At 42.8% G+C, this 23,951-nt stretch overlaps 1 protein-coding gene across 4 annotated transcripts; it reads right to left on the reverse strand.

Moving 5' to 3' along the window:
• Positions 1–3,734: 3,734 nt before the first annotated feature.
• On the reverse strand, positions 3,735–17,853 carry LOC123996812 (exocyst complex component 1-like). 4 transcript variants are annotated; one of them, XM_046300539.1, is made up of 19 exons: positions 17,700–17,853; positions 16,454–16,585; positions 16,105–16,235; positions 15,754–15,913; positions 15,517–15,534; positions 14,966–15,153; positions 14,361–14,588; positions 14,043–14,285; positions 11,448–11,597; positions 11,125–11,236; positions 6,952–6,996; positions 6,120–6,283; positions 5,867–5,968; positions 5,700–5,782; positions 5,274–5,502; positions 4,993–5,176; positions 4,688–4,887; positions 4,299–4,493; positions 3,735–4,166 (listed from the first exon to the last, which is right to left on the reverse strand). In XM_046300539.1, the coding sequence occupies exons 2-19, from the start codon at positions 16,575–16,577 to the stop codon at positions 4,014–4,016; spliced, it is 2,709 nt and encodes a 902-aa protein (XP_046156495.1). In that variant the 5' UTR covers positions 16,578–16,585; positions 17,700–17,853; the 3' UTR covers positions 3,735–4,013. The 4 variants fall into 4 exon arrangements, with proteins under 4 accessions (XP_046156495.1, XP_046156496.1, XP_046156497.1 ...); XM_046300540.1 differs by lacking the exon at positions 15,517–15,534; XM_046300541.1 differs by lacking the exon at positions 6,952–6,996.
• Positions 17,854–23,951: the final 6,098 nt, after the last annotated feature.

A 23,951-nucleotide genomic window follows, 5' to 3' on the forward strand; every position in this document is an offset into this window, starting at 1 on the left:
GGTGGCTGACTAAATACTTTTTTCCCCCACTGTAAATGTGCCTTTCCCCCACAGTGTCACCAGCAAAGCACCCCCACACCTCTTCCTCCGTGCTTCCCGGTGGGAACCACACATGCGGAGATCATCCGTTCACCTACTCTGCGTCTCACAAAGACACAGCAGTTGGAACCAAAAATCTCAGATTTGGACTCCAGACCAAAGGACAGATTTCCACCGGTCTAATGACAGCCCATGCACAAGTCTCTTTTTATTATTTTTGTCCTTTAGTGCAGTAGTGGTTTCTTTGTAGAAATTAGACCACGAAGGCCTGATTCGCACAGTCTCCTCTGAACAGTTGAAGTTGAGATGTGTCTGTTACTTGAACTCTGTGAAGCATTTATTTGGGCTGCAATTTCTGAGGATGGTAACTCTAAAGAACTTATCCTATGCAGCAGAGGTAACTCTGGATCTTCCATTCCTGTCCTCAGGAGAGCCAATTTCATCATAGCGCTTGATGGTTTTTGCGACTGCACTTGAAGAAACTTTCAAAGTTCTTGAAATTTTACAGATTGACTGCCCTTCATGTCTTAAAGTAATGATGGACTGTAATTTCTCTTTGTTAATTTGAGCTGTTCTTGCCATAATATGGATTTGGTCTTTTACCAAATAGGACTACCCTCTGTAATCCCACCCCTACCTTGTCACAACACAACTGATTGGCTCAAATGCATTAAAAATGAAAGAAATTCCACAAACGAACTTTTAACAAAGCACACCTGTTAATGAATTGTAATGCATTCCACCTCATGAAGCTGTTTGAAAGAATGCTAAGGGTGTGCAAAGCTGTCATCAAGGCAAAGGGTGGCTACTTTGAAGAATCTGAATATAAAATCTATTTTGATTTGTTTAACACTTTTTTGTTACTACGTGATTCCATGTGTTATTTCAGTTTTGATGTCTTCACTATTATTCTACAATGAATGAGCAGGTGTGTCCAAACTTTTGACTGGTTCTGTATATATACATATATATGTGGTTATAACTAGTTTGTTAGCTGATTATTGTTTATTGACTAGATAGCTAGCCTGCAATAAAACACCCAATACTATTGGTTTAGCCAAATATAGGATGTTAATGCACTGACAGTCAATGAAATGGCCTTCTATTGGACCAGAGCAAGTAGTTTACAACATGTCAAGCTGGAGCTAGCTACTACATGGCTAAATAAGTTAGCTTGTTCAGGCCAGGTAAAGTTGAGGCAACAGGGAAAACAGGATTTCACTGACAAAGTCTAGCTATATAACATCATAATAGCTATATATTCTTGTCAGTAAACTTTAACTAGTAAGTTTTACTGTACTCAGAAATCCACGGCACGGTTAGCTACTGTTAGACAGCTAGCGTTAGCTCGTCAGCCTGTGATTCTTGACATGACTTCTGTAGCTATAGAAAGTTGTCGAACCAACAAGGCTGAATAGACTGCATAAGACTGAGGCTCTTTCGCGTATGTGGAATGCCTTTAAGGGGTTTGCGATGGTGGTCTCTTTTGTGGTCAGTGCATGGATTTTTCATGAATGCAAAGATCTCATTCGACTCGTCCTGACCTGAACTAGCTTTTTGTTTGACTTTGTCCGCGGTAAAGTAGTTTTAAAATGGCGCCGAAGCACACAGCCCACGTCTCTTTACTTTATCCATGGAAACGAGACACGTGAACCTTGGTCAGTACTATCTAGTATCCTTGGGACGTCCCTACCTTTACACTAACACGAAATTGTAACATTATGTCAACTTCAATGGGTTAGGGACGTCCCAGATCGTACAATGATGGTTTAGTTATGCAAATCTTTGTCCCAAGGACAGGATCCCGGATAGCACAGACCCCATAAACCTGCGCCAGTGAAAAGCTCCAACAAATGGTAAACTCGTGAGAAAATGCACTGTCTTGCAGTTCTAGTTCTTATTTTAGAACGTGAATGAGCTCAGGGCTAATGCCAAATCTAATCGGTCCTCATCCCCTTTTACAAAAACTGTGACTGTCTATATTATTCATAGGCTGTAGTACTATCAAGTATAAAATAAAAGTGTAAAAAATGGACATACAAAAAAGAAATGTATTTGGCAATATGGCATTCTGTTGAAAGTCACATTTGGGATGAAGATTCCAGTAGATGAGTAGATGACAGTAGATGATATTCTGTGACTCTACAAAGTTAAAGACATCAGTGATCACAGAGGGTTTAAGATTTTTTGAGCAGTGATATATACAAGCCAAAATTTTAACCTCTTAATTTTGAAGAGTTTGTTGTGTATAGGTGATTAGTGTTATAACAAAGGAAGAAAAATCACACAATTACAATTTAATGAGAAATCAGTAACATGTGCCAATATGAACACACACACAGAAGTCATTTAGCAAACACTTACCCAGAGCAACTTACAGGCTTAATTAAAGTGCCTTGCTCAAGGGACAACGCAGATTTTTCTCCTAGTTGGCTCTGGGATTTGAACCAGCAACCTTTCGGGTACTGGCCCAATGCTCTTAGCCACTAGGCTACCTGACAGACGCACACACACTACCTTTTGACAACTGTTCAATTCATTGCCTTCCAGACAATTTCAAGTGCAGTTCAATCAGTTTCATTCAATGTACTTTATATTGGCCACACACACACAGCAACGCCGGATTGATTCCAGTAAATAACGTTTATTTTGTGTGAAGCACTATGACGCAACAAAGAGCATGTGTAATGTTATACTGAACAAACTTATAAATTCAACATGTAAAGTCCTGTTTCTATGTTTCGTGAGCTGAAATAAAATATCCCAGAAAAAGCTTACTTCTCTAAAGTGCACACATTTGTTTACATCCCCGTTAGTGAGCATTTCTCCTTTGCCAAGATAATCCATCCAGCTGACAGGTGTAGCATATCAAGAAGCTGTTTATACAGCATGTTCATTACATAGGTGCACCTTGTGCTCGAGGACAATAAGGCTCCTTTTAAATGTGCAGTTTTGTCACACAATGCCACAGATGTCTCAAGTTGAGGGAGTGTGCAATTGGCATGCTGACTCCACTAGAGCTGTTGCAAGAAATTGAATGTTAATTTTTCTACCATAAACCACCTCCAACATTGTTTTAAAGAATTTTGCAGTACGTCCAACTGGCTTCCCAAACGCAGACCACGTGTAACCACACCAGCCCAGGACCTCCACATCCGGCTTCTTCACCTGCGGGACCATCTGCATGCTCACTGTCCTCACCAGGGTCGTAACCAACTTCAGTGGGCAAATGCTCACCTTTGATGGCCATTGGCACGCTGGAGAAGTGTGCTCCCCAGATTTATCCCAGTTTCAACTGTACCGGGCAGATGGCAGCGGTGTGGACGAGCGGTTTGCTGATGTTAACGTGAACAGAGTGCCCCATGGTGGCAGTGGGGTTATGGTATGGGTAGGCATAAACTACGTACAACGAACACAATTGCATTTTCTCGATGGCAATATCCATGCACAGAGATATCGTGACAAGATCCTGAGGAGCATGGTCGTGCCGTTCATCCGCCGCCATCACCTCATGTTTCAGCGTGATGCACAGCCCCATGTCGCCCCTCTGTACAGAATTCTTGGAAGCTGAAAATGTCCCAGTTCTTCCATGGCCTGCATACTCACCAGACGACAGCGTGTTCCAGCAACTTCACACAGCAATTGAAGAGGAGTTGGACAACCTTCCACAGGCCACAATCAACAGCCTGATCAACTCTATGCACAGGAGGTATGTCGCGCTGCATGAGACACATGGTTGTCACACCAGATACTGACTGGTTTTGATCCACGCCCCTACTTTTTATTTTATTTTTTAAAGGTATCTAACCAACAGATGCATATTTATATTCCCAGTCATATGGAATCCATCGATTAGGGCCTAATTTATTTATTTAAATGGACTGATTTCTTAATATGAACTGTAACTCAGTAAAGTCTTTGAAATTGTTGCATTTATGTTTTTGTTCAGTACGTACACACACACACACTTGCAATTAATGTGATTGAGCAATGCTTGAGAAGTACTCCAACATGTCTCCAATGGTAAACTCCATGGTAATTCCAGACCCTGGGTAGCAACGGCCAATCAAGCCTTCAAAGTGCTTGTACTGACGGATGAACTCATCCTGCATGGAATGCCACACCACCTAGTGGAGAAAATGGGGAACTCATTCAACTGTTGTACAAAGAACTTGGATCAACCATTACAACACATTTACATAACCAGCTGTTAAACTGAACAGAATATATGTATTATAAACTGCTAGATTGTCTGTCACCTGTAACAGGCTCTCTTCCTCACACAGATGCTTGTCCATCTTCTTGTACAGGTTGTCCAGTCCCTTCTTTACCTCCTTGCCGGGGTACTCCTTTATCACTTTACGCAGCTCCTGTTTGTTGAACGCCAGCTGGTAGCTCACCTCATCCTCACGTACGCCCTGGGCCACACGTGCCTCCACTCCCTCAAAGAAGTGCTGCAAAGCATAGAGGGGCATAACTGATTACGTTTTGAGTATGTCTGAAATATCTGACAGTTCTAATGAGTTATATTCATCATACAATGTATAGATTAAATACAACTATGAAACCAATTCAATTCAGTTTCTACACCCATGGCGCACTCCCTCACAACACTTTAACATTGCCAAGTATAAACCCTCTCTCTCACATTGAGTTTCTCTAGGGGCTGTCCCAGGGAGTTGATGACATAGGACTGCAGGTGGTCTGTGTACTTGTGTTTGGCCTCTCGCCTCTCTGTCTCCAGGCAGGAGATCTTAAGGTGGGACAGTGTGGAGAAGATGTGGTGGAAGTTCTCCATCATCACCACGTCACGGGGCGTCTTCTGACTCTCATTGGCCACTTTCTCCACTGGAAACACCCCACAGCAAGACCAACACCAATCAGAGCACTGCTTCCCAACCACATGACTCTATTTAACTTGTCCACCAAATCATAAGCAAATATTAGACCCACCATTCATGAAGACAGCTCTGATGAGTTTGACATATGCCTTGTCCAGATCTCCTCTGCGCTCTGCATTACGGAAGATGGTTTCAGCCAGCTCAGCAAACTCCTCAAACCCAGCGACAAAGGGCAGGATGCCCACCTTGCTCTTCTTAGAGATCTTAACCTCCTCCATCTGTCTGATCTGTCCCGACTGAGACGGAAAAAGAACTGGTTCACACACAGCTAATAGTCTAACAGCACTAGATACACAGATTCCTTTAAAAAAAATTGACGTGAGCGCTATTCACAATGCACTTGTCAAAGTTCCTTTTGACGGTGACCAGCACGTTGCCGAGGGTGGTGCTGAGGTAGGAGGCAGGGTCCACATTCTCTGCCGTCCACACGTGATGACTCATCTTCACCAACATGTACAGGGAGTGGAAGGTGTCAATCTTGTCTCCCAGAGTGATGAGGCTGTTAAGTTCTGTCTCAATGCTCTGGAAGACCTTGTTCATCATCAACCGCACCATGTCCTTCCTGAGGAGGCCCAGACAGGTGATAAGACAGAAGGAAAGAGAATATGGGAAGAGTGAAGAGGATAGCAGAGAGGTGGACCATGAAAGATGACATATGGACTTGTCATATTTGTTGCATGTTTAGTGCCCCTAGTACTATTGATGGACATTAAGAGCATACAGTAAATGTCAGTAAGAAATGAGAAGCTAGCTACTCACTCAGTCGATGATATGAAGTGTCTGTACTCCCCTGGAGGTGGCTGTCTGGAGGGCACCACCCCATCCGATTCCTCCACTTCTCCCTGATAGAAAAAAACTGGTTAATTGAAAATTGTTCATAATCTCACTTGCAAACACTCAGCCAGTCAGATTAGCATGTAATTTACCTGAGCCAGGGTGGGGTGCTGCTGTAGCTTGAAGAACTTGCTGATGAAGTCTTGTTCTGCTAGACAGAGAGGCTCCAGCTCACTAAGAACCTGCTCAAAGATCTACAGAGAGACACCTAAATCAATTGATCAACATAAATAAAAAAACACACAAAACTAATTACGCATCTAAAATGAGAAAGAGAACCCACAGGTAGTATCTGCACGATAAAGACTGTAGTATGGTGGCTATGGTCCTCTCAGTGACTATCACCTTGTCAAACTTGGTCCTGTCGGCCACATCCAGGTCTGAGGCAGACATGTTGCCCATGTCCAGCAGTGAGGAGGACTGGGAGCGCCTGCTGCTGGAGCTCTGCACTGCCAGCTTATTCAGACTGGAGGTGGAGCCTGTAAGCTTCCCGGAGCTGCCATGCAGGCCTGGGGCACGAGAGAGGTAACAGTTGAAAACATGTTCAAACCACAGGCTAAATACTAGTCTCTGGAACACTGCCCTATCTATAGCCCCTGAGACCAAAGCTGCATTCACATTGACTTATTCTAAAAGCAGAGCAACTGTGCTGTTGAAAATAAATAACTGGCATCTGAAAGTATGCCACAAAGCACATGTGAATATGCATCTTTAAAATTTTTCGTTTAACAGTAATTACACATAACATGAACAGCTGAAGACAATTGAGAGATAAGAAAATATGAAACATTTAAACGTGTGCTTGGTAATAAAGACCATTTGTAAGAGTTCAAATTAATCTTATTATGGATGTTGGACATTCATTATCAGAGAAACTTGCTGGATATGTTGACCTCAATGTATCCTTTTGTATTGTGAATGAGTAGTATCCTATGCCACAAATACAGAATGTACATGCTTATTGTTTTTGTCTGATAAATTAACATCTATGTGCTCTATAAATGGAAGGTTGGGTGTACTCTAGGCAGAGTAAGTCTGTAGGGGAGGAGGGTTCTGAGCAGGGGGAAGGGGGTCCTGGCTGTGCTGCAGTATCAGGGACATAGTAGTGGGGAGCAGGTGGGTAGGGGTGTGGGCAGGTTACAGATGTGGGACTGCATGAACCACATGGGATACTTACTTTCAGTTTCCTGTTTGAAAGCACTCTCTTTCCGCGGAAGCGTGGCTGGCGAACGGTTAGAAAGGCAGGCATCAGAGACAAAGACATGTTAGGCTCATGACATGCAGCATGGGGGCACGTTAAGAGGTCAAAAGTAACAGACTGACATGCGCTACAAAGTCTGTAATTGCCCTGAAGACAGCCTTTTGGAAAACAAACATTTTGTTCATTTTGTTCTGTAGAAGAAAAAAATGAAATTCTGAATTTGGAAGGCAGAGCCTTGTACTCCTGCCAAACCAAAGCTCTTTAAATGAAAAGGTTGTTTTTCAGAGCATTGAAATATAAATACAGTGGCTTGCGAAAGTATTCACCCCCTTGGCATATTTCCTATTTTGTTACCTTACAACCTGGATTAAAATGGATTTTGTTGGGGGTTTGTATAATTTGATTTATACAACATCTCTACCACTTTGAAGATGCAAAATATTTTGTGTGTGAAACAAACAAGAAATAAGACAAAAAAATGAAAACTTGAGCGTGGATAACTATTCACCCCCAAAGTCAATACTTTGTAGATTCACCTTTTTCAGCAAATACAGCTGCAAGTCTCTTGGGGTATGTCTCTATAAGCTTGCCAAATCTAGCCACTGGGATTTTTTCCCATTCTTCAAGGCAAAACTGTTCCAGCTCCTTCAAGTTGGATGGGTTACGCTGTTGTGCAGCAATCTTTAAGTCATACCACAGTCTGGGCTTTGACTAGGCCATTCCAAGACATTTAAATATTTCCCCTTAAATCACTTGAGTGTAGCTTTAGCAGTATGCTTAGGTTCATTGTCCTGCTGGAAGGTGAACCTCTGTCCCAGTTTCAGGAAGACTGAAACAGGTCAAGAATTTCCCTGTATTTAGAGCCACCCATCCTTCCTTCAATTCTGACCAGTTTCCCAGACCTTGCCGATGAAAAACATCCCCACAGCATGATGCTGCCACCACCATGCTTCACTGTGGGAATGGTATTCTCGGGGTGATGAGAGGTGTAGGGTTTGCGCCAGACATAGAGTTCTCCTTGATGGCCAAAAAGCTACATTTGAGTCTCATCTGACCAGAGTACCTTCTTCCATATGTTTGGGGAGTCGCCCACATGCCTTTGTCGAACCCCAAACGTGTTTGCTTATTTTTTTCTTTAAGCAATAGCTTTTTTCTGGACACTCTTCCGTAAAGCCCAGCTCTGTTGAGTGTGCGGCTTAAAGTGGTCCTATGGACAGATACTCCAATCCCCGCTGTGGAGCTTTGCAGCTTCTTCAGGGTTATCTTTGGTTAGTCTGTTGCCTCTGATTAATGCATTCCTTGCCTGGTCTGTGAGTTTTGGTGGGCAGCACTCTCTTGGCATGTTTGTTGTGGTGCCATATTCTTTCCATTTTTTAATAATGGATATATAATGGTCCTCTGTGGGATGTTCAAAGTTTCAGATATTTTTTATAACCAACTCTGATCTGTACTTCTCTGCAACTTTGTCCCTGATCTGTTTGGAGAGCTCCTTGATCTTCATGGTGCTGCTTGCTTGGTGGTGTTGCAGAATCGGGGTCAGAACAGGTGTTCAGTCGTGGCCAAATGTTTTGAGAATGACACAAATATACATTTTCAAAGTCTGCTGCCTCAGTTTGTATGATGGCAATTTGCATATACTCCAGAATGCTATGAAGAGTGATCAGATGAATTGCAATTCCTCTTTGCCATGCAAATGAACTGAATCCATAAAAACACAATTCCCATGCATTTCAGCCCTGCCACAAAAGGACCAGCTGACATCATGTCAGTGATTCTCTCGTTAACACAGGTGTGAGTGTTGACAAGGACAAGGCTGGAGATCACTCGGTCATGCTGATTGAGTTCGAACAGACGAGAAGCTTCAAAAAGGAGGGTGGTGCTTGGAATCATTGTTCTTCCTCTGCCAATCATGGTTACATGCAAGGAAACATGTGCCATCATCATTGCTTTGCACAAAAAGGGCTTCCCAGGCAAGGATATTTCTGCCAGCAAGATTGCACCTAAATCAACCATTTATCGGATCATCAAGAACTTCAAGGAGAGCGGTTAATTGTTGTGAAGAAGGCTTCAGGGCGCCCAAGAAAGTCCAGCAAGCGCCAGGACCATCTCCTAAAGTTGATTCAGCTGCTTTTGGAGGATGGCCTGGTGTCTAGAAGGGCAGCAAAGTAGCCACTTCTCTCCAAGAAAAACATCAGGGACAGACTGATATTCTGCAAAAGGAACAGGGATTGGACTGCTGAGGACTGAGGTAAAGTCATTTTCTCTGATGAATCCCCTTTCCGATTATTTGGGGCATCCAGAAAAAAGCTTGTCTGGAGAAGACAAGGTGAGCGCTACCATCAGTCCTGTGTCATGCCAACAGTAAAGCATCCGGACACCATTCATGTGTGGGGTTGCTTCTCAGTCAAGGGAGTGGGTTCACTCACAATTTTGCCTAAGAACACAGCCATGAATAAAGAATGGTACCAACACATCCTCCGAGAGCAACTTCTCCCAATCATCAGTTTGGTAACGAACAACGTCTTTTACAGCATTATGGAGCACCTTGCCTTAAGGCAAAAGTGATAACTACAGTGCCTTGCGAAAGTATTGAACTTTGCGACCTTTTGCCACATTGAATCCAATCGAGAATCTGTGGAAAGAACTGAAAACTGCTGTTCACAAATGCTCTCCATCCAACCTCACTGAGCTCGAGCTGTTTTGCAAGGAGGAATGGGAAAAAATACAGCTGTAATCGCAGCAAAAGGTGGCGCTACAAAGTATTAACTTAAAGGGGCTGAATAATTTTGCACGCCCAATTTTTCAGTTTTTGATTTGTTAAAAAAGTTTTAAATATCCAATAAATGTCGTTCCACTTCATGATTGTGTCCCACTTGTTGATTCTTCACAACAAAATACAGTTTTATATCTTTATGTTTGAAGCCTGAAATGTGGCAAAAGGTCGCAAAGTTCAAGGGGGCTGAATACTTTTAATTAAACTTCAATATTCCATAGTAACACCTGACAATATCTAAAGACACTGAAGCAGCAAACTTTGTGGAAATTAATATTTGTGTCATTCTTAAAACTTTTGGCCACGACCACACACACACACACACACACACACACACACACACACACACACACACACACACACACACACAGATTGCACACAGGTGGACTTTATTTAACTAATTATGTGACTTCTGAAGGTAATTGGTTGTACCAGATCTTATTTAGGGGCTTCATAGCAAAGGGTGTGGATACATATGCACGCACCACTTTTCCATTTGGAATTGTTTTGAATTTTTTGAAACAAGTAATGTTTTATTTAACTTCACCAATTTGGACTACTACTAAACGCCAAGGGAGATGAATACTTTTGCAAGGCACTGTAAATTGATTGAGTGCTGATTCAATCCTTATTGCAAAACATTAGCGTTATAGCGTGATTGACATTTAAAGGCAACGTTTCCGCGTTCGTGGAGACTGCATTCACGGTAAATGCTGCACGTCGGCTAAAACAGAACATACATTGAAATTTCAACCGTGGTTCATCGCAGATCTTCCGCGCTAGGGATTGACTCGAGCCCTTACTTTGATATATCAGTTTACTTTACAGGAAAATGTAAAATAATGTTTTCATTCTTCTTGTAATGTTTAGGATCTCCAGTTTGTCTTAAAACACTCAAATAGTGAAGTCATACTCTGAAGTCAGAATGAGTAGTAGGGATAATATCAGACTTTGGTTTATGTCATGGCTTCATACAGTAAGCAGCCAAATAGGGAAATAACATTGAGCAAAACACCAGCTAGCAACACTGAGCAGGACAATGACATGACACAGGGGCATTTCCTAGGCAGTGAAAGGCTACGAAACAGGAGGCAGTATGACCAGGTAAGTACATGTTTGCTGAATTGAACCATGCAGAAAAAGCTGGTCAAATATTGAACAAATATACACACACACACTTACCTGAAAATCAAACCACATACAGTACACACACAACACAAATACAAACCATACGCAACAACCCAAGGAAAAAACAACAACTAATTGGGTAAACACCTCAATCAAACAACACAGCAAACTACAAGGCTACACAGAGAAAAGAAAAGAAACAATCACACACACACATCCCACATTTAGAAAAAAACTCAAGGTCTTACCAAACTTATTTCCCTTCCCCTCCTTGGCTGTGCCCGCCATTTTGATCTTCGCCACCTCAAAGAAATCTTTGATTTCTCGTTCATATAATCTGGTCATGTAATCAACATAAGTCTGAAAATTGAGAAAAAAATAAATATATTGTTTAATTGTCATGAAATGCAATAAGACGCTATCGTTGTGCTGCTGGTGATGATGATATAAATAGAGATGTAATGGTGGTGCTGATCATAATAATGATGATACCTGATAGTGGTACTGATTATACCTGATAGAGGCACTGATGATACCAGATAGTGGTAATGATGATGACAAAGCCACTCACCCTGGACAGGCCTTCGTACTTCTCTCTCTGGGTGTTCTTGAGCCACTCCATGAGCTTGGCGTAATGTAGCAGGTCCCTGTGTAGGGGGCTGTGTTTAGGCAGGGTCAGCTCTGCCATGTGCTGGGAGAGCACGGAGCTTTGGTCATGGCCCTGGACGTAGACAGCACAGGGAATTAACAAGGGCTCGACAAATAGAGAAACACAAACTCTCAGTTTCACACATAGGCAGAGACAGACTGACTTTGACTCTTTTGGACCATTTAGGGACATCCCATGCAATCATAGGGATTGGGGACAAATGTATGGCCTAATACACCATTAAAACTGGTGTTAGTAGAAGATTAACCATTTAATAAAAACTCAGCAAAAAAAAACATCCTCTCACTGTCAACTGCGTTAATTTTCAGCAAACATAACATGTGTAAATATTTGTATGAACATATCAAGATTCAACAACTGAGACATAAACTGAACAAGTTCCACAGACATGTGACTAACAGAAATAGAATAATGTGTCCTTAAACAAAGGGGGGGACAAAATCAAAAGTAACAGTCAGTATATAGTGTGGCCACCAGCTGCATTAAGTACTGCAGTCCATCTCCTCCTCATGGACTGTACCAGATTTGCCAGTTCTTGCTGTTAGATATTACCCCACTCTTCCACCAACAAGTTCCCGATAATTTCTGGTGGGAATGGCCTTAGCCCTCACCCTCCGATCCAACAGGTCCCAGACGTGCTCAATGGGATTGAGATACGGGCTCGTTGCTGGCCATGGCAGAACACTGACATTCCTGTCTCGCAGGAAGTCATGCACAGAACAAGCAGTATGGCTGGTGGCATTGTCATGCTGGAGAGTCATGTCAGGATGAGCCTGCATGAAGGGTACCACATGAGGGAGGAGGATGTCTTCCCTGTAACGCACAGCGTTGAGATTGCCTGCAATGACAACAAGCTCAGTCCGATGATGCTGTGACACACCGCCCCAGACCATGACGGACAGGTCTCGGAGTAACGCGCATTCCTTCGAAGATAAACATGAATCCGACCATCACCCCTGGTGAGACAAAACCGCGACTCTTCTGTGAAGAGCACTTTTTGCCAGTCCTGTCTGGTCCAGCGACGGTGGGTTTGTGCCCATAGGCGACCCTGTTGCTGGTGATGTCTGGTGAAGACATGCCTTACAACAGGCCTACAGGCCCTCAGTCCAGCCTCTCTCAGCCTATTGCGTACGGGCAGTTGTTGTTGCCATTCTGTACCTGTCCCGCAGATGTGATGTTCAGATGTACCAATCCTGTGCAGGTGTTGTTACACATGGTCTGCCACTGCGAGGACGATCAGCTTTCCGTCCTGTCTCCCTGTAGTGCCGTCTTAGGCGTCTCACAGTATGGACTTTGCAATTTATTGCCCTGGTCACATCTGCAGTCCTCATGCCTCCTTGCCGCATGCCCAAGGCACATCCACACAAGATGAGCAGGAACCCCGGGCATCGTTCTGTTAGTGTTTTTCCAAGTCAGTAGAAAGGCCTTTTTAGTGTCCTAAGTTTTCATAACTGTGACCTTAATTGCCTACCGTCTGTAAGCTGTTAGTGTCTTAACGACCGTTCCACAGGTGCATGCTCATTCATTATTTATGGTTCATTGAACAAGCATTGGAAACAGTGTTTAAACCCTTTACAATGAAGATTAGTGAAGTTATTTCTTTTTTTTGCTGAGTTTACTCTTAAGTCCATATCCCAGACCTTAGCATTCAAAATCAAATAACTTCACTGCCAATAACACGTGTTTCATTTGTTGCTAATATTCCCATATCAGTAGGTTTCCTCATATTCTACCATTCTCAGTCTATTTACTTGCCATTGGTGCTGCAAACAAGCATGCAGGCAGAGCAGACAGGCAGAGGTATAATGACTTGGCACCCCAGCACAGCACACTGACAGTCAGGACAAGAAGAACCAAGGCCTTCAATGAATGAGGAAAGTCTGAGGCACTTCCGAGGCTTTTAGACCCATTGAGATGAAAGAGGAAGGTTAGCAATGTAGTCACGAGCAGCACAACCCATACGGTCATTAATGCGTTTTTGCAACAAAAAAACACGGGTGTGTAGATAAGTAAGAAAGGCCGTAGTTTAGAGTGGATGGTCAAGGGGGGTGCTGTGAGGGTACTACTCACTGGAAGTGACATACAGGAGGACCTATAGAACTGAGGGATGGTCATTTTGAAGTGACTGAAGTGGTTGAACTGACAAGTACAGGGACTGAGAGCAGAGAGATCAAAGTGGGGTGGTTTAGAATTAGGCAGAGAGTGAAGAATAGGATGACCAGAGCAGTACTGGAAGAAAACAGGACAGAGACAGGAAAAGACAGGATCAGAGGAGTTAGAACTTAACCAAGAAGTGGATGAGGAGGACAGAAAGAGCTGCCTGCCAAAATGAGGAAAGACTAATATACTGTAACAATAAACACAAATATGGTGCACTGTTATGCCTGGTATCTAGTCATGAATGCTGTTCAGGTGTCCTTGTTTTTAATTTAAATCAGAATAAAAATCTTGAGACCATTGTGGACTAGCAAAGTGTTACCGTGGTGTGTAGATTACCTGGTGGACGAACACGTTGTTGAGGTGGTTGGTGAGGCGCCGGGAAAAGGTATCTCTGAGCTCAGTGAACAGGTGCTGCTGCTGCTTCACAGACATCAGTTTCTCATGACCTGGTCTGAGTGCCACATTCATGCACTGCAGTAGAGCCTCAGAGGCATTGATACAGGCCTCAATGCCTTTGGAGGAGGAGAGGTCTCCTTCCTGCAGGGCCCTGATGTGTCCCTTCGACAGGTCCATGTAGTTCTGAGAGACAGGCATTCATCATTCAACGCCATCTCAAAAAAACAAACCAACTGAAACATGAAACCCTATCCTCACCACCAGGAACTGGATCTCGTCCAGGAGCTTGCCGTTGTTGGTGTTGCTGATCTGGATGAGGCGGTTGCTCTGGGAGATCTGGTCCATTTGCTCCTTGACGCTCTGCAGCATCTCCTCATAGCTGCTCATCTTTCCCTCGATGGTGTCCACCTCTGACAGAGCCTCGTCCAGCAGCTGCATCAGGATGTTCACCTGCTTCTCAGATGCCATGATGGAGTGGATGTTGGCCTGGGATTAGGGAAGATAAATAGGACTCATCTTTACATCTGTGCCATTTTAGCAGCTGTGACAGCATGGGCGACGCCACTGTGGCTACAACCAATCGGAATCCCCACCCATTTAACTACTTTAAAATGGCGGACGCTTAGTGGAAGCCCTCAATGGCGCTGACCATGCTAAGATGGCCTTTTGGCCACTAGAGGCCTCTATCATTCTCTATGGCCTCTATCATTCTCTTATCTATCATTCTCTAAACCACACTAATGTGCTCAACCACAGATAAACCATAGTACAATGGTCAGTGTAGTCTGTATATGTCAGCCAACTCAAGTCTATGTTGTAGCTCTGTATCAAGAAGACCCAAGGCTCCATGGCTGTCTACTCACCCCATCCAGAACCTGTAGCTCTTTGGAGAGTTTCTCAGCAAAGGTCTCAGCATTAGAGATGGCGTACTCGCACACCTCCATCATGCCCTCAATGTCTTGCTCCTCACGGGCATTCAGCTCCTGGTAGTCATCCAGAGCATCCTCGTCACCCCCGGCAACACTTTGACTCTCACCACTGGGGACTGACTCTAAACCAGGGATGGACAGGATGGTTTACCATTGTGCTATGCGCATACAGCACAGTTCACACAAATGAACACAAACAATCAATCATCACCCTGCTATTCGTTCAACTATATCATCAAAAAACACATATACACTACATAATACAACAAACTAAACAAAAAGCAGAACAATTATTATTATTATTATTATTATACAATTATTATTCATACAGTAGCATCCATTCAACAGCCACTCACTTAATAGCCAAAGGCGGCAAACAATCGCAACAACTTTCAAAGATGTGTGAGTCCACTATGAGAATGGTTACTCATCACAGTGAAATCCCAATGGAGAGGAAATGGGAAAAGAAGTTAAGTGCTACCAACCTTCCGCTTTAGGAAGCTCTGGCCAGTGAGAGTTTAAGAGAGAAGAGTAAGAATAAAGACGTGTTAAGCCACACCAAGGTCAACTCACATCTTACATAGACACTTCAGGTTGAGTTCAGGAGATTGGGGACAGGCAAGAAAGAAGAGTCTCATAGATGCAAGGCACAGGGGACAGCGAGAGTCACTAGAAAACACACAAGCTTGTGATCCTCCCCCATAGTTAGAGAGCCATCATACCTTCCAGCAGCTGGGAACTAACATTCACAAACTCCACCTTCTTCCGCAGGTAACGCTGATTCAGCTTCCAGATGCAGGAGATGAAGGAATTCTTCTCAGCTGTGCTGCTGGCCACCCATCGATACACCTTCTCAAAATGGAGGTCAAACTCTGGGTTCTCCTGAATGACAAGAACAGTAGAGATGCCAAATGTCAATATCAAATAAATTAGCAGGACGACAAAGCATAAGAGGAAAGGAAGACAAATAAGAATGGCCACAGGGAGTGGAAGAGGAGGAGAGAAAGACAAAGTTATGAGAAATTACATTCAGGCAGTGAGAGGAAGATGAGAAAAAGCAGTCTTTCCCTGACCTTGCTGGCATCTTTTGCATCCACTTCAGCCAGATCCCTCAGTTCCCAGGCCATCTGTCGCTTGTAGAAATCCCCTTTGTCTGACTTCTTCACCTTCACCACCCTCACCTGCACAGGCCTCTCTGTGGTGACTGGGGTAGAAACATCAAACAGTTATAATACTGTGTTGTGAGTGAGCTGTGGATCCATTGATAACTAGTATTTTTAGTGAAATCACTGTTCAGAGACATTTGATTCTGATGCTAAATCTCTGACAGTGGTTTTCATGTTTTGAATGTGTACATTATATCACACTGATATGGTGAAATTAGCTGATTTATGTCAGACTTTAAAGGCATTTATGCTCTACCTGTGGCACACAGGAAGCAGTTCTTCTTCTTCTTCCCCGCCTTGCAGACGTTGACAATGCTGAGGAGACGCTCATCGTTGGGCGTAAAGATGTCCCTCTGGAGGGCATGCTTGATGGCTGTCATTGTGGTGACTGTAAAATATAAATCAGACAGACTTATGCTGCTTTCAAAACAGCTGGGAACTGGGAAATCTCAGACTTCCGACTTCAGTGTGTTCAAGGCAACTGGGAACTTGGTAAAAAATGGAATATCAAGTCAGGAAATCGGGCCTCTTTTTAGAGTTCTGACTTTCTGTCCTGAAGATCACTGACGTCATGATTTGACCTCGTTTTTTACCCTTGAGTTCCCAATTGTTGCACCATTACTGCAATCATAACCTTTATGTGAAAGCAACTAACGTTAAACATATTTCATTTTTGCTGCAGGAAAACACCATTATACTCCTCCCAGTGGGGCACAGCCTATGACACTATAATTTACAAGTACAACTAGTTAAGTACCATATTCAAGATTTGTACCATAACATTTTCCGACCTTCCTAAAATATATATTACCAAGAACGTCTGCACCATTGACATCACATTATTGCTGATCAATGGTGCAGTCAAGTAAAGCAACAAAGATTGGCTAGCATGTAGCTATTAAGCGAACTAACATGGTTCTGGGCGTGTCTAGCTACTAAACATGCGTCACATCACGATGCGAGGCCAGACAGCTTTTGCACACAAGTGCAATTACGTTAGCTACATATGTCGTTCTGTAGTGAAGACAGTGCCCTTCTTCAGGTATATAACGTTAGCTGTCTAGAAACGTATGAACACCACGCTAACTTTGTCTTATCTTATTATTTAACTAGGCCAGTCAGTTAAGAACTAATTCTTATTTTCAATGACGCCCTACCGGGGTTAAATAATAAGGATTAACTGCCTTGTTCAGGGGCAGAACAGATTTTTACGTTTGTCAGCTCGGGGTTTCGATTCAGCAACATGTCAGTTACTGACCTAATACTCCAATCACTAGGCTACCTCGGGGTGGCAGGTAGCTTAGTGGTTAGGGTGTTGGACTAGTAACCGAAAGGTGGCAAGCTCAAATCCCCGAGCTGACAAGGTAAAAATCTGTCGTTCTGCCCCTGAACAAGGCAGTTAACCGGTTCCCCGGTAGGTCGTCATAATAAGAATTTGCTCTTAACTGACTTGCCAAGTTAAATAAAATTAAAACCTCCCGCCCCAAGTTTTATACACTTACCTCAAATGGGATGTGAATAGAACAAGTCATGCACAAGACATTTAATCACTGTTTATTTTCATTTAATTGTGTTATTTTTCCAATCGCTAATCAAGGAAAATGGTAAACTGTCTTCTTCGGCCACTGCCCTGCTGTTTTCTGTTTCCGGGATGGGCTGGACCAGTCACGTGACGCACTGCTGATGACGAGTCACATCACAACCTGCCTCTTTCAGTCTGGTCCTTTGGGGAAGACTTTTCCATCATTCATGAAGAAACGTAGCGAGTTTTTAAATAAATGTAAACATGTTTTTGTTGTGTATAGGCAGTACGTTTTCTGTAGGTTGAACACACAGGTTTATGTAGTTTTCAGACACCAAGGTGAGACTCAATCCCCAGAATATCTAATCCGATTGCGAATTGAGGCCTACTGTAATCAATTTATCTAAATAAGTGGGAATTGTCTACTTTTCCAAGTTATTAGTGAAGAATCAAATTAAATTGGCACAAACTCAAACATGTAGCCCTGATGTCACTCAGTGAAAGCACAAACTGTGTGTGTCTTTACTGAGTATGGTTGTGTGTGACTGTTCCTGACTCTATTTTGGTGACTGGCATGGACAATGTGCTAGCTTGTTTGATTTCTGCTGAAAGTGTTAGAATGACCTTTTCAGGACCAAATGGACACCACTTCTCACTTTTACAGCCTAGCTAGTCCCTGTGGACATGACACAACACATCGCTCTCTCCTCTCTGCCTACACCTCTGGTGAGACTCACACCAGGACCCAATTTCAATCAAAGAACATCAGATGGCAACATTCATCTGTTTCCTTACTCACAGCTTTTTGTAATATATAGATAACTATTTATGATAACAATTGTCTTATTAATTATCTATAATTTCAAATAGCTGGATAAGAATACTGAAATGTTTCAAAAACACATGTATTTTGTCTCAGTGTCCTGGATACACTAGATGAGCATCATTATACCAAATTAAGTGGGTGCTCTAGATCATCTTTACTTTTGGGAGGATCTGTAAACCCCATCCACATACTGTACAGGTCCCTCAGAGACATCTCGTGATTCAATCAATTGTGTGGGTTGGTCAGATAATAGAGATAGTGTAATATAGTGAGGCAGTCGAAAGAGGTTGGGTTCCACAATTATGTTTTGTTTTCAACAAATACATATTTGTGTCTTGTCTCTATCATTGTTGTCACATGTGCTCCCTTTCAGGTCTCTAGGTCACCAGGCTGTTCATGATGGCGCACACCTGTCACCATCGTTACGGGCACCTGCGCGTCATCACTCACCTGGACTCCATCACTTCCCTGATTACCTTCCCTATATATGTCACTCCCTTTGGTTCCTTCCCCAGGCATTATTGTTTCTGTTTCTATGTCAAGGTTGTGCGTTGGCAATGTTTCTTAGTTTGCCTTATGTTGTGTTTATTTATTATAACACTCACTCCCTGACCTTGCGTCCAAACTCGCAGTGCACATCGTTACAATTGTATCATCGGTTCCCATTATCAATATTCACAATAACCAAGGTGGTTTAATGTGTTCATTTCGTTTTTTTTTTCGGGGGGGGGGGGGTTCATTTTGAAATTTGGTGTAATGCTGATATTAGTGTGTCTTTTTGATCTTCCACAGTAATTGGTTTAAAGGTTAATTGAACCTAACCAAAACATACATGTGTGTCCTTATAGCCCCCGACTGTGATCTAATTATTTGCAGTTCTCACATATTCACCCAGAAGGATATGTTTAATATGACTAATCTGAAATAGGAGATAATAGGAGACTAATATGAAATAGGAGATAACAAGATTATAGTCCCAGAGGTCTGAAGCAGATTCAATGAGGTGAGTAACTCAGAAGTGTGTGAAAGAGGTCAAGACTCTGGGGTAAGGGGTTTTAAAGGGTACAACCACACTTTAAGCAGCAGTTGTTAGTGCCTGTGTGTTTCTCGACAAGTCATCTTCAGCTCTCTGGCATGGTTTGGGCCCAAGGGTACACATGGCTCTCCTGGAGTCTTAAGAATGATGGGGAACTACTGGCCAAGCATGGCTCTTCGAGATAACTGGATGTTGGAGTTGGCGGTGTTGGATATCTGATTATAGGAGTGCACTAAGACGTACTGAGCTTCTCACATCCCACAATAAGACTTTGAACACAGTTATTGCTTTAATATGAAAATAAATGTCTAGTGTGATATTACATTTTGTTTTTAGAGAAGTGAAGTAGAGCAGTGTTTATACAGTAGCCTATATGCATTATCATTTGACACATTAAATAAAATACTGGTACACAATCACTTATTGTCCAAATTAATCTCCTAATAAAGTCAAAGAGATGGCAATAATTCCATAAAGAAATTGTGCATGCGTCAAATGAGCAGCTGAATAGGAGTGTCTTAAATCAGGGGTTTTCAAACTGGGTTCCGTGGCTCCCTAGGGGTTCTCAGAGGTACTGCAAGGGTCTGCGATAAGAAATATATATCATCTGAAAAATGAAAAATTGGGATTTTTTCAAATTATTTAATGAATATTGCTGGCTACAACATAATACAATTGTGAAACAATTGTAAAAAATCTTGAACGATCCCTTTAATATGGATGAAAATTACAGTCATTGAAGCTATACTGAACAAAAATAGAAATGCAACATGCAACAATTTCAAAGATTACAGTTCATATAAGGAAATCAGTCAATTTAAATAAATGTATTAGGCCCTAATCTATGAATTTCCCTTGACTGGGAATCAGGCTGCTGAGGGGAGGACGGATCATAATAATGGCTGAAACAGAGCAAATTAAATGGCATCCAACACATGTATTTGATACCATTCCACTCCAGCCATTACCGCTAGCCCGTTCTCCCCAATTAATGTGTCACCAACCTCCTGTGCTTGGAATACAGATATGCATCTGTTGGTCACAGATACCTTAAAAAAATGGGCCTCACAATGGGTTTCAGGATCTTGTCACATTACCTCTGTGCATTAAAATTACAATTGATACAATGCAATTGTGTTTGTTGTCCGCAGTTTTGCCTGCCCATTCCATAACCCCACCCCCACTCTGTACACAACGTTGACATCAGCAAACCGCTCGCCCACAGGACGCCATACACGTGGTCTGTGATTGTGAGGTCGGTTGGACGCACTGCCAAATTCTCAAAAACAATGTTGGAGGTGGCTTATGGTAGAGAAATTAACAATAAATTATCTGGCAACAGCTCTGGTGGACATTCCTGCAGTCAGCATGCTAATTGCACGCTCCCTCAAAACTTGAGACATCTGTGACATTGTGTTTGTTGTGTGACAAAACTGCACATTTTAGAGTGGCTTTTTATTGTCCCCAGCACAAGGTGAAATGATCATGCTCTTTAATCAAGAGAATCTGCTAGATGGCTAAAATGTAAAATGTAAATATTTTAACTCATTTAACTGTAGTGATTCATTTAAAAATAAAACAGTTTTATATTGATGTCACAAATGCATCATTCGTATAGTTCTTCATTTAAAAAAGTGTTATTTGTTACATTTGACTGTGTAAAACCTAGCAGTACTACTTATTTCTCTGAGAGTGAGGAGGATATATAGCGTTTTCTGTCTCTCTGAAATGAAAACATTAACTGATAGATTTCAAATAGATTTCAAACAAATACATGTCTGTCACTGTCACTGAAGCACACCAATATCTTTCATAAGTTCTTTAAACAATGAAATTCAAATTTACCAACATTTCAGTAAAGGGATATATAGCATTTAGGAATAAACTCTTAATTTGGTGGTGACACTTTACATTGACTTCTGCCAGAAAACTTCTCACAATAGTCCTGGAAAGCTGCCGCAGTCATCCCCCTCTTCAAAGGGGGAGACACCCTGGACCCAAACTGTTAAAGACCTATATCCATTCTGCCCTGCCTATCTAAGGTCTTCGAAAGCCAAGTCAACAAACAGGTCACTGACCATCTCGAATCCCACCGTACCTTCTCCGCTATGCAATCTGGTTTCTGAGCCGGTCATGGGTGCACCTCAGCCACACTCAAGGTACTAAACGACATCATAACCGCCATCGATAAAAGACAGTACTGTGCAGCCGTCTTCATCGACCTTGCCAAGGCTTTCGACTCTGTCAATCACCATATTCTTATCGGCAGACTCGGTAGCCTCGGTTTTTCGGATGACTGCCTTGACTGGTTCACAAATTACATTTACATTTAAGTCATTTAGCAGACGCTCTTACTTTGCAGACAGAGTTCAGTGTGTCAAATCGGAGGGCATGTTGTCCGGTCCTCTGGCAATCTCTATGGGGGTGCCACAGGGTTCAATTCTCGGGCCGACTCTTTTCTCTGTGTATATCAATGATGTTGCTCTTGCTGCGGGCGATTCCCTGATCCACCTCTACGCAGACGACACCATTCAGAACACTTTCAGCCCGTCATTGGACACTGTGCTATCTAACCTCCAATCGAGCTTCAATGCCATACAACACTCCTTCCGTGGCCTCCAACTGCTCTTAAACGCTAGTAAAACCAAATGCATGCTTTTCAACCGATCGCTGCCTGCACCCGCATGCCCGACTAGCATCACCACACTGGATGGTTCCGACCTTGAATATGTGGACACCTATAAGTACCTAGGTGTCTGGCAAGACTGCAAACTCTCCTTCCAGACCCATATCAAACATCTCCAATTGAAAATCAAATCAAGAGTCGGCTTTCTATTCCGCAACAAAGCCTCCTTCACTCACGCTGCCAAGCTTACCCTAGTAAAACTGACTATCCTACCGATCCTCGACTTCGGCGATGTCATCTACAAAATTGCTTCCAACACTCTTCTCAGCAAACTGGATGCAGTTTATCACAGTGCCATCCGTTTTGTCACTAAAGCACCTTATACTAACCACCACTGCGACTTGTATGCTCTAGTCGGCTGGCCCTCGCTACATATCTGTCACCAGACGGATATGGCTCCAGGTCATCTACTAGGCAAAGCTCCGCCTTATCTCAGCTCACTGGTCACGATGGCAACACCCATCCGTAGCACACGCTCCAGCAGGTGTATCTCATTGGTCATCCCTAAAGCCAACACCTCATTCGGCCGCCTTTCATTCCAGTACTCTGCTGCCTGTGACTGGAACGAATTGCAAAAATCGCTGAAGTTGGAGACTTTTATCTCCCTCACCAACTTCAAACATCAGCTATCTGAGCAGCTAACCAATCGCTGCAGCTGTACATAATCTATTGGTAAATAGCCCACCCATTTTCACCTACCTCATCCCCACAGTTTTTATTTATTTACTTTTCTGCTCTTTTGCACACCAATATCTCTACCTGTACATGATCATCTGATCATTTATCACTCCAGTGTTAATCTGCAATATTGTAATTATTCGCCTACCTCCTCATGCCTTTTGCACACATTGTATATAGACTCCCCCTTTTTTCTCTACTGTGTTATTGACTTGTTAATTTTTTACTCCATGTGTAACTCTGTGTTGTCTGTTCACACTGCTATGCTTTATCTTGGCCAGGTCGCAGTTGCAAAAGAGAACCTGTTCTCAACTAGCCTACCTGGTTAAATAAAGGTTAAATTAAAAAAAATTAAAAAAAATAGTTCAATGTGACATGCTGATGCGTGTGTTTGGTTCAGTGCATTCGAGGAAAAGGAGCCTGTTTTAGCCCAACATGTTTAATGTATATCCTGTGGTTCTGACAGCCCACACACATACACAGCCATTAGCTTTTACCAACACACATTTATTTTATGCCACAAGCTCTGCTTGCCGTGGTCGTGATTCACACGCTGGTCCTGCTATTTTTGTGCTTGATCTCACTGTCCACATATTTATATATTTTGAAAATGTCAAAGTAAGATGTCAGTGCCCATGTAGACATTCTGTCGATAGAAGTGTTGACACAAAACAATAACCTCTAGCGACTTTGATTTCAATCACTGCATATGACCAGCAAGCTCTTTGGCAAAGTGTGAATGCAATTTAGGACAAGTGTTAAAACCTGCCCGGTCACTCCACTTTTCCCATCTTGTAATCTCGACCGCCACGCCTCCAGAGGCAAGAGGTGTCTCTTGTAAATGAACCTGGCAGGAGTGTAGCCTACTTCGGTGTTGTGGGAACCCCTTACAGCAAATAACATGCAAATGTGACCTGCAAACAAAAGTTTTTTTCACACCGGAACTGCAGCGTGGAGGGAGACTGATGGAATCTGTGTGTACATTCACACTGGTGATGAAAACATT

Source organism: Oncorhynchus gorbuscha, linkage group LG15, assembly GCF_021184085.1.
Source record: "Oncorhynchus gorbuscha isolate QuinsamMale2020 ecotype Even-year linkage group LG15, OgorEven_v1.0, whole genome shotgun sequence".
Taxonomy (NCBI): Eukaryota; Metazoa; Chordata; class Actinopteri; order Salmoniformes; family Salmonidae; genus Oncorhynchus; species Oncorhynchus gorbuscha.